The 11,249-nt window shown below is 40.3% G+C and overlaps 1 protein-coding gene across 1 annotated transcript; it reads right to left on the bottom strand.

The window, feature by feature from the left end:
* Positions 1-5,414: 5,414 nt before the first annotated feature.
* LOC130576764 (toll-like receptor 6) lies at positions 5,415-8,510 on the bottom strand. Its single transcript, XM_057371654.1, has one exon. It carries the CDS (start codon positions 8,369-8,371, stop codon positions 5,918-5,920), a length of 2,454 nt encoding a protein of 817 aa, XP_057227637.1. The 5' UTR covers positions 8,372-8,510; the 3' UTR covers positions 5,415-5,917.
* Between the last annotated feature and the right edge of the window lie 2,739 nt (positions 8,511-11,249).

Below are 11,249 nucleotides of genomic sequence, written 5' to 3'. Positions count from 1 at the left end.
CAGGACTTCACCAGCTGTTCTGCTGACATCTACGTGCCCATGGAATTAGAGGAGAAGTTTGTACTTCCTGTAGAAAAATGCTCTGATAGCAGTTGCTGTGTTACAGCTCCATACATCCTCACCACCTTGGCCGAGCTCCATCTGGTATCTTGTAACTCTCCCTCATCTGCTCACCTGTGKCACTGAAGCACATGGGACATGAATCGGTCCTTTTCTTTTCTTGGTAGGCTCGATTGTTAGTGACATTGAGGACCTTGTAGAAAGGAGGCTGGTATTAAAGAGCAGCTGTTCCAGAATGTTGGTAATTTTTTTGTCATTGGTAGCAGAATTGGCTCTAGGTTTCAATGGCAATTTTGTAGAAGCAGGCACATCACTGGCTGAGAGGCTGTGTGGAGGGAGCAGTGTGGCATCAGTCAGAAGTTTACAGACATTTAGTACCCTGGGATGAAAACAATTCTCTGTTCTGTTGTAGGGGGAAAAATAAATAGGTAGTATAAAAAKAGACAGCTTAATGGCAACTGGTCCAAATTTTCCCATAAAAAATGCAAATTTATGAAATTTTGGATATTTAAGGAACATTTCTTTCCAATGCTCTGTTTCTCTTTTGAGAATTACATAAAATGTTTTCATTAACGTTATTTTTTTAATATTTTTAAAATCAGTACCCTAAAAGCAGAACTTCTTTGCAACTAAAGTTACTTCAGATAATATAGTCTAGGTTACTTGTCACATTAATTCATTAGCTTATGTACCCTTTTCCTGAAAATATTTWTTTTTAAATAGTTAGTGGTGGGGACAAATGTGGAGATTGAATAGGGCTTTTAAAATTTCTTCATCCATGTGCCTTGTGAATTAGGGCAACAGAAATTTAAATATTAAATGTAAGTATTTAAATTATTTCATGATAATGCATTCCTTGCAGGATTTTTCACTTGTGTCTGTGGTGKTTTTGTGGGATGTCTAAAAGGTCAYAAACAAATATATTTTCAGCYGAAYATGAATTKACATCTTAACTAGCCCATTGGTTCCTTTTAGCAAACTTTGATTTGAGGGATGCCTTGTAATTTTTAAATATACCAAATTAAATACTTTACAAAGCCAGTCATTTCATCTATGCCCTAAAGAAAAGCCAGTTTGGATTAGTTTCTCCCTAACAGTATTGCACTGTGCAGTGCATAGCAGGTAATACTGTTTTACTAAAACATGCCTGTTCATTATAATAAATTATTAGTTTCTAATACAWTTGCAAGAAACGAAGCAGGTATTAATGTGTGGGGTTTATTTAAATATACACCTGGCATTCTGCAGTGACACTTCTGATGCCACATCTTGTCCAAGTATGTTGTTGTCTCTGTAAAGGTTAGCTACATAAAGATGAATACAAATCCTTCCTAAAAAATTCACAAAGCATTTTACATCTCTTAAGAGGGCTACACCAGTTTTTGTTATATTTTACACATACTTACAGCACTTAATGTACTTTAGAAGGTCAAAACAACCTTTTTGCTTAGCATCTCTCACCTGCAAATATAGCAAGGATGTTTTATTTACTTTAATACTTCTATAAACTATGCAGAATTTTTTWAATAAAATGTAATATATTTTATAAGCTAATAAGACAGAATGGCTAATTAAAGGTTTCTAGCGTGCATTACTATAACTTGCAAATATGGAGACATGTTGGTAATCTTTTCTTACTAAAGATGTGAATGTTTAATGTACTTTCACTGTTTCGACTTTGGTAGTCCAATGGGAATTCAGTAATGACRTTTTGTCATGTCAAACTGTGAACATAAATTTGTACTGTACAGTCCTCATACTATATTTAGTATATTTAGTATATCTAGTATATTTAGTATACAGTGCATATGTATTATACTTGTTAATAAAACACTCAGAATGTTGTTCGTGGTGGTGTTGTCACATGCCAGATGACCAAGAGCAGTGATGGAGGTGGACCTGGAGGAGACCCCTCTGGGCTCCAGGCCTTTGGATGCCCTCCTGCCCAGCCTGTGGCCATCTCCCGTGCGTGCCTGCCCTACACGGGCCCAGGGCAGGAGCACAAGGGATTGCTGCTGGACAAGTCGTGTCCAGCAGCACRCTTAGTGGCAAGCTCACAAAAATGTTTTACTCACTTCTAATTAGGCCACCCTAATTAGGCCATTTAAATTAGCCCATTGCCAGGTGTGCAGCTCCAAACATGCAAGTTTGCCTTTTTTATTGCTCGCAGTATGACTGGCTGGGCCTGCTGCCCCACAGCCCTTCCCAGAGCAGGGTGCCAGAGACTGCTGACACCTCCAGCTGCAGCTGAGTCAAGATGATGATGATGATGATGATGATGATGATGATGATGATGATGATGAGTGAAGATGAAGAAGAACGAGGTTTTATTTCTTCACACCTTTTCAGATGCCTGAGAAGAGTGAGTCCGGCTGAATTCACCGTGCATCTCTAACACTTCCTATTTCTGCTGAATTAACTGTACCAGAATGTTGGTCTCTCGCTGCCTGGATCCTGCAGATCAGCCTGGTGAGCACCTGTACTATGCCATATACAGCAGAAATGAGGCATAAAAATTAAATCCTGCAAACAGCAATCAGAATATGAGCAAATGACTGCCTTGTGTCTCTTGRCCTCCTGCTTGAAAATAAGGACTGTGCACTGTAGAGCTGGATACAGCTCATATGCTGTTGATCTCTAAGATTCAGGCAGAAGGGWACAATGGCAGGGGGAATGGAGTCACAGCCACTGTCCCAGTGTGGCAGCTGTCACACGGGAGGGCTTGTCCTGACCTGTCCTCTCTAGCCCACACACACCTGCAAGAGGCTGCTCCAGTTACTGGGCTGATACGATTTATCTCTGTTTTCCTGTGAGTCAAAAGRCATTGCTACATTAAAGGCTGAGCGATCCTTTTCAGGGAGCAGTGATAATTTCATCGGCCACTGGGTGTCCCCCTTAGTCTGAGAAAAAGGCACAATTTAAGTTTATGAGATTGTAATTTAAGATCATATTCATTTTCTCGTGCTTGAGAAATGAAGCTGTTCCCTCTGTCTTACCGAGTATCACTGGGTTCAATTCTGTCATACACAGAAATCTGCCCAAGGATTCAAAACTGATCTCTGTGTCCTTACTGCAATTTTCAGCCATAAAAACACTTTAAACATATCCTTTCCAATTAAAACTCTGGGCTGGCTGAACATCAACTAAGCCAATACACAATGTTGCTTGCTGAGAAATATTGTCAAATGCTAACTTTAAAAAGAAAACCAAACAACACACCAAACCATGACAAAATAAGTCTATTTTATCAAAGGAACTCAGAAGTGTATTTTAAGAAGCTGTAATGTATGGTATGGTATGCAAATAATTGAAATACTTAAAATGTGTATGAAAGATCTGTGAGGTGGAAAGGATAGAGTATAAAAGAGTGTTACAGCATTAATATTAAAACAATATATATGGCAGACTTATGAAACTATTCCTTTCATACCCACCTAAAACTTAGGTTTCACAGGATTGCTTRAGAGCGATCTTAAAGGTGAGGGACTCCTCCATGGCCCAGTCTGTATCTTATTTATGACATAGCCCCCAGTTTGGTGATGCATTRCATTTACAGAGAGCAGAAAGCCTGAACTGAGAAATTTTACTTCCTCTTTTCTTGTCTAGTAAACAGGACGTGCCCTTCAGCCATTAGCTCTAAGTGTGACTGCTAATCATGTCCTTAGAYTGTAATGCCTGGGAGGGGGAGAAGTCTTTCAGGAAGAAGGGGCACAGGTTTCCTGGTGGCATGCTCCCCTTTAATGTGTCAAGAAGTACTAGAGAGGTAAAATCATAAAATCATASAATCATCAAATGGCTTGGGTTGGAAGGGGCTTTTAAAGGTCATCTAGTCCCACTTCCCTGCAATGAGCAGGGACATCCTCAACTAGGACAGATCACTCAGAGCCCTGCCCAACCTAACCTTGAATGTTTCCRTGGATGGGACATCCACAGCTTCTTGGGGCAACCTGTTCCAGCATTTCAMAGCCCTCATTATAAAACAATTCTTMCCTATATCCAACCTAAATTAGCCCTCTTTTAGTTTATAACTATTATCCCTTGTCTTATCGCAGCAGGCCCGGCAGAAAAGTCTGTCCTCATGTTTCTTACAAGCCCTATTTAAGTACTGAAAGRCCTCAACAAGGTCTCCACAGAGCCTTCTCTTCTYCAGGCTGAACAACMCAAGCTTTCTCAGTYTGTCTTAATAGGAGAGGTGCTGCAGCCCTCTGATCATCTTCATAGCCTTTCTCTGGACTCCCTCCAACAGGTTCGTGTTCTTACTGCTGCCCATGGGGCTTTGGCTGCAGCCCAGGACACGTTTGRCTCTCTGGGCTGGGAGTGCTCATGGCTGGGTCATGTCCAGCCCCTCAACCACCAGCACTCTTAATCTCTACTAAATTTTAACTTCTGGGTAAAGGCATTTACATGGTCACCCCAAAACATCCTCTTCTCTAAATTGGAGAGATATAGATTTAATGGGGATAGAAATAAATGAGTGGTAATTAAGATTTAGTAGAGATTTTTAGCTCTTCTTTCCAAAGCTCAATGTTGGAAGTCAGGCAGAAGCCTGACTTCTACTGTGCTGCTATCCAGTTAACCTGAACTGGTATTTGGGTGCCAGCAGTGCCTCAGCATCTTTGGGCACCCTGAAGCTCTCTCACAGCTTCAAATTCACAGTTTCATCTAACTACCACACCTGGTGTGTGCTTGGTGAGCCACCTTAGTGAGTATTAAGGATCACATCCTCTTACCAGTTTGATCATTTCACATGCTGCTCATACTTGTCATCACAGGACATTGCATTTCCATTAAGTCATAAGTATAATGACACAACTCCACATCAACATTGAAATGACACATGAAATTTAACAACAAATAAAAAATCAGAGGTTTATTAAACTGCCAAATCCAAGCACAGCAAATTACTAGATGTCTCCTATCAACAAACACCATTAGTTTAAACAGTTAGATTTTACAGAGAAAYTATTTCCCAAGGAAAATTAGTCCTTTTTTACCCTGTGTGATGACCCTCAGCCTCCACCAATTAATAGAGCAAGTTAACAGAGTTCAGTGAGGCCCAGAGATAAATGGGGGTTCACCTCCAAAGATCAAGCTTCTAAGTTTTAGAAAACAGGAAAAACATAGAACCCAGTATAGCTTGACAGGATCACAGTAAAAAGCAGCAATTTTATGATATTATAAAAAATTAAGAAGTTYAGATATTAACTATGAATCTGAAGACAAGGAATAGCAAATTCTATTAAATCATGACTTGGCAGGTATCTCTAGGCAAGTGGGAAKGCTTAGTACAGCAAAGGAAGAAGAACATTAAACCAGGATTAATGGATGCAACATTTCAGCACTTACCCAGTCTCTCTGTGATGAAGGGAAAGACTTCCAGCATGGGAAAACAGGATAAAGGTCTGCACATACTGTACCCTTGACATCTACTATACCAATGTACAGGATGAGATTCAAACAAGAGCTTTTTTCTTCYTTGTGTTAATTAATTAAATCAAAGAAAGCAGATCCCTACATTCTCAATCCCACAACATCCATGTCAGAAGAAAGATTAAATGTATGCTTTGGCAGCCTGATGACATGGAACCAACCACTGTTCTTTATACTTTCAAATATAGCTTTCAATGGGAGAAGTCCAAAATAAATGCAGTTCCACACATTTAAGCTCAATCACTGTGAAAATGTCTCTCTCTTCTTTGTCAATGATGGGCAGTTACAGATGATTTCTGAATACCTGGATGACTAGAATAAGCAATTRCAATTTCTGTGTGTATCACAATTACATTTTGCAACAAACTAGGAATATAGTAAAAAACTAGAARAAAGTATTAACAGAGTTTCATGCAAAATGGTCAAGTCAGTTATTCACATAACTTATACTACTAGTAGATGTAACATCACTCTCCTCCTCATTTGCTTCATGGGAAGTTGGCAGGTTAACGCTGATGGCTGCCCTCAGGTTAGCCCAGAACAGGGCACGCTTGCTCCTCTCCTTCGGCCACTCCAGGTAGGTGCGCTTTGCCATGAGAGCCTTCAGCTTGTGATACCTGGYAGGGATAACGTACGGAGGGATTGGCTCCAGCAAGATGAGAATTAAGCTGTTGGAAGTCTCACTGAATAACTTGTGATGGGCAAAGTACAGCTCATAGTGACACCACTCACTCTGCACAAAGTTGGGAGACAACACAAAGATCGACTTGAAGCTCTTCTCAATGCAGTTAATGATGTTCTCCACAATGCTCTTGCCAGGAATAAAGTTCCTCTCGTGCTGGCACAGCTGTATGCAGCTCTCCCCCTTCTCCAGGTTCGGGATCAGCTCGTTCTTCACCCACACCGAATCGCGCTCGCTGTAGGAAATGAACGCGTGGAACTGCAGAGCGGTGCCCTCCTCTCCGGCGGGGCTGTGCCAAGCTCTGCGCTTGGTCTGCGTCCACTGCCACATCATCCGCACGTACCACGGCACGTCCAGGTAGATGCACAGAAAGGCCACCACGGCCACCAGCACCAGCGTCAGCAGCAGAGCCGTCACCAGCAGCAGCGTCGTGTTGCAAGCCAGTTGGCTCAGGTGGAAGTCCTTGAGCTCCGTTCCTCGCAAGCCTTCCGGGTACTCGCACACGTACGCCGCYGGCCAGCCAAACAGCCTCCCCCCTGACCGCCTCTCCAGCCGGATAAAGTCCTGCAGCTCACAGGAACACTTGAACGGGTTGTGCCCGGCCTGCAGCTCCCTGACCCTTGGGCAGCTCTGGAAGAAGTGGGCAGACGGGCTCAGGATCGAGTTCATCTCCACGTTCAGGAGCTGCAGGGACGGAAAGCCACCGCATCCCGGCAGGTCAGCCAGCCTGTTCGACGCCAGGTTCAGCTCTTCCAAGGACTTCAGCTCCGCCACCCCCCTGGGGACATTGCTGATCTGATTGTTCCGTAGGCTGAGTTTTTTGATGTTGACTGGCAAGCACTCAAACACAGCATCCACCAACTGATTTGAGGACAGGTCCAGCTCTGTCAGAGACTCAGCCCACTGGCACTGCACATCAGCTCCATCATGGCGCAGCAGATTGTTGCTCACGTCCAGGTATTTCAGTGATTTCATAGGGCTGGTCATGAAGCTTACCTTGRGAAGGCTCTCAAATTTATTCTTCTGCAAAATAAGTATTTTCAGATCCATCAGGGTGCCACAATTCTGGAACAACTCATCTGTCAGGGCATTGTGAGAAAAATTTAAATACTGAAATGAGCTTGTTCTATTGGGGCAAAGCATGTGTGGCATATATGCATCATATATTGTCAAACTGGCAATATTCATCTCTGAAAACTGTCTGTATAGAATCTCCTGGTTGAAATAATAAACCTTATTATGAACATGCTCTAAAGTTAATGCTTTCATGGATCCATCCAAAGAGATTATTTGTCCCAGAGATCTTAATGAGGGTAGAAATTCATGTTCAGTGAACTCCTCCACTGGTCCCCGAAAAGTCAAATTTCTCACAGTTAAATGTTCCACAGGTGAATGCCAAATAAACAGGAAAATTTGCAGAATCATAGCCCATTGTAAATCCACAGTGTCAAGCATGAGATCTGTTGTCTTGATTTTCTTTGTAAGCATTAAAAGATGAGAGGGAAAATATTTGTAGCTCAAAGAATACCTTATGTTAACTATTTCTAAGTTTTCTGAAGTGCTCATCCCATCATACAAGAGAGGAAAACTGAAGTTTTGGTTTTCTGCAAAAGCAATGTGGAGGTTCCTTGTATTCAGGACTGTCAGACTCTGAGGCTCATACAATGAAAAGTTTTCCAAGGTTAGGAAAACAGTGTGCAGCTGCAAATGTTTGATATACCTGAAGTCTGACCTTCGTATCATCATAGCACTTAATCCAAGGTACTCCAAACGAAACATGTTCCCAAATTCCTGACAGAGGAGCAGGGTAGTAAACTTATTGAAAGAAAGATCTAAATGTCTAAGATACTCAAGAGTTAGGCAGCAAACTTTTGAAATGTTATTGTGAGATAGGTCCAAGTATTCTAAATTTTCATTAAAAACAAAGACACTAAAGTCAAGCACTGTAATTAGATTATGAGAAAGATTTAACACCTGAAGGTCAGAAAGATACATAAATTCTGAGCGACTAAGTCCAGAGATCCTATTATATGATAAATCTAATACCTGAGTATGGACTGGAATGTTTTTTGGAACATTAGTTAGCAAACTGCTTGAACAATTTGCAATAAATTCCTTTTCTACAGCTGGCTGGATATTATTCCATAGTGTGAATGCAAAGGCACAAGTAAAGACATAGATATTTGCAGGGGAACTCATTATGCTATCCAGCTTTATCTTGGTTTTTTACAGAAACACGGCAGCATATCTTTGTTTTCTGTTCAATATGTCTCACTGCTGAGTCCAGTCCTACGAAAAGAAAACACACAGAATTTGATAAAATTGTGGAATTGTTAAAGTTGGTATTTTAATTGCTAAAATAAAATTCAATGTAAAATCTATTCAATAAAAATGATTTTTACATATTCTTGTTCTAAGTTCTTATCATTCATCCTCATTCTCMTTCTTTAATTCTAATTATTGACCCAGTCAAATATAAATTAATTCCCTTATAATGGGCGGGATGCCACTGGTATGTTAAAACACACAGATGCTAAGAAATACAAATTTCTCAACAATCATGAAAAATACAAAACTGGCACTAAGTGACATCAGTGCATTTACGAACAAAGGAGAACAAAACAATGTTCAAGTTCATTCATAACCCCCATTCCCTGACCCTCTGTGCCATTCGGAGAGGAAGCAGAGGATTTAGAAGTGAAGCTGAGCCCAGGGAAGAAGGCAGGTCTGGGAGGAAGGTATTTTAGGATTTGGTCTTATTTCTCATTATCCTACTCTGATTAAATTGTAATAAACTCAATTAATTTGCCATGTTGAGTCTGTTTTGCCTGTGACAGTGATCTCTCCCTGTCCTTACCTGGCTCACAAGCCTTTCATTTTATGTATTTTCTTCTCTGTCCAGTTGAGGAGGGAAGTGATGGAGTGGCTTGGGTGCACACCTGGCACCCAGCCAAGGTCACCACGCCACACTCATGAWTATTGTAATGCCAATCTGACCAAAAACATACTAATGGTAAAACCACGCCATGACTGGACTATGTCTGAAGCAATGATAACCAAAATCTGAAAGAAAACACTAGACACTASCAAAAACTCCAGAATTTCCTAGGTATCCTAGGAAATTTCCCACATTTTCCGATGGCTGGAACTTGACAAAGAACCTCTCTAGAAACAGGGAGGAACAATTAATCTAGTCCTAAGGATCAAAAAACACAGAAAGGAAGAGAGGATATGGTCCAGCTGAACTAATATCTGGTCATGCCTATCAATAGCCTACATGGATTTGGAGAGGCGTCAGTCCTATCCTGAAAAACCATGACTTAGGCATTACTCTTTTGTGTCAAGCATTAAACAAAACATACAGACAACCTGAAGCATAAATATCTCATAAACAGTTTCAACAGGTGACAAACATCCCCAGTGTTATTTTCTGCTGATTTTGTCTGTTAAAAAAACAATCTCCCCCTCAAAGTTTTAAAATTCCCCTCAAAATTTTAAAATTCCCTGTGTAATCTTTTGCTAGATAGAAACCAAAAGCCTATTTTTTCAGTTGTAGGTTATAATGTGTGTTAGTCCCTAATAATTTGACTAACTGATATCAAAACTCAACACTTCCCCTCCTATCAGTCTCCTATCAGGTTTAATCAAGTTTTCTTTTTATTACATAAAGCAAAAATATATGCAATTAACATCACCAAAACCAATAAAAGAATAGATCAGTAAAGCATMAATTTCTACCTCAATTGAATCCAATAGAAAGATCAAATAATGCCCTCAGTAAGTTGTGTTACAGTGTCCGAGGACATGAAAGAAATGAAGCCGGGATGGCTGGTCAAAGTACAGTATCGACTGCAAGACAAAACAAAACAAGGAAATCTGGCCCAGTATCCTTGAAAGTGCAGTTGATCCYGTTCTTCAGAGTCCAGACTGATAAAAAATCCAACCTTTGAATCAAATAAACTTTGATATAGAACTACGTGGAGGAACTTCCCCCTGGACAAAAGGGACATCAGGAATAAAGGAAGAAATGCTCTGAAGGGAGAAAAAAACAGAAGTACATTCTCTGTCCATGCTCCTGCACCAGATGGGTTTTAATTTACTGTATATGCTAGGCTAGACACCGCAACAAGGGACAAGCCACACTGCAACAAGGGATAAGCCACACTGTATAGCCCTACAGTGTGCCAAGTCAAAGAGAAGCAAATATGTGATAATATAATACTGCAAAATATTGCAATAATRTAACATTGCAAAGCAATATTAAGGACCAAGGGTTACCCCTCCAATGCCAYTTTAGAATGGTATTAAATTAGAGCTGGCTGAGAATTACAACTGCCATACCAAATTATTTTTCTTCCTTTCCTCTTTGCTGAAATTCAACATACAGATGAGCATTTTCACTGAAGCTTCAAAATGCAAGACTGCCTTCCAACAGTGAAGAAACATCAGCACCTGAGATCTGATGAAGTCCAAGATACATACATAAGAAAGAGAAAAAATTATAAATACTGAAGCAAATTTAACCCACCTTTAGTGCATGGAATTCATCTCCAAGTTGACAAAACAGTAAAAGTCCCCTGCATATTAGCTTAGCATACTCAAAATAGAATTTCAAACATAYGTAATCTCCAAGGTGGGAAATCTCACATGAGATGCTAATTCCTCAATAATTATTACCTCAGGAAGTMAAAAAAAACAGGGCTTTTTCAAACAGGTTATACAACTCTAAGAATTAATTAAATTTTCTTACAGGGCAGGTATTAAGAGCACAGTGACAAGAAACTGTGAACAGCTCAGACTAAAAATGCATTTAGTTCCGTAATATTTACATAACTGTATGATTTAGGACCAAATAAGCCTATCTGCAGTACAGAATACTTCCTTCGGCAGGATTGTTTAAATAATTCTGCATTTCTAATTTCAAGTCTGCCTCTGATGTTACACAGATGTTCTAGAAATCTGTCAACTGTATCTCCTCTTTGCACACACCGAAAAGAGAAAGCAGAACCCTCACTGCCAACTTTTGTCCATATCAAGATCTCTTGCAGAGTTCTACCCTGCCAAAATTTTTGCTCAT

Source organism: Malurus melanocephalus, unplaced genomic scaffold (genome assembly GCF_030028575.1).
Source record: "Malurus melanocephalus ecotype Western Australia unplaced genomic scaffold, MMel_1.1 scaffold_151, whole genome shotgun sequence".
Taxonomy (NCBI): Eukaryota; Metazoa; Chordata; class Aves; order Passeriformes; family Maluridae; genus Malurus; species Malurus melanocephalus.
Note: the sequence above shows the minus strand (reverse complement) of the source record. Positions and strands in the feature narration are given on the sequence as shown.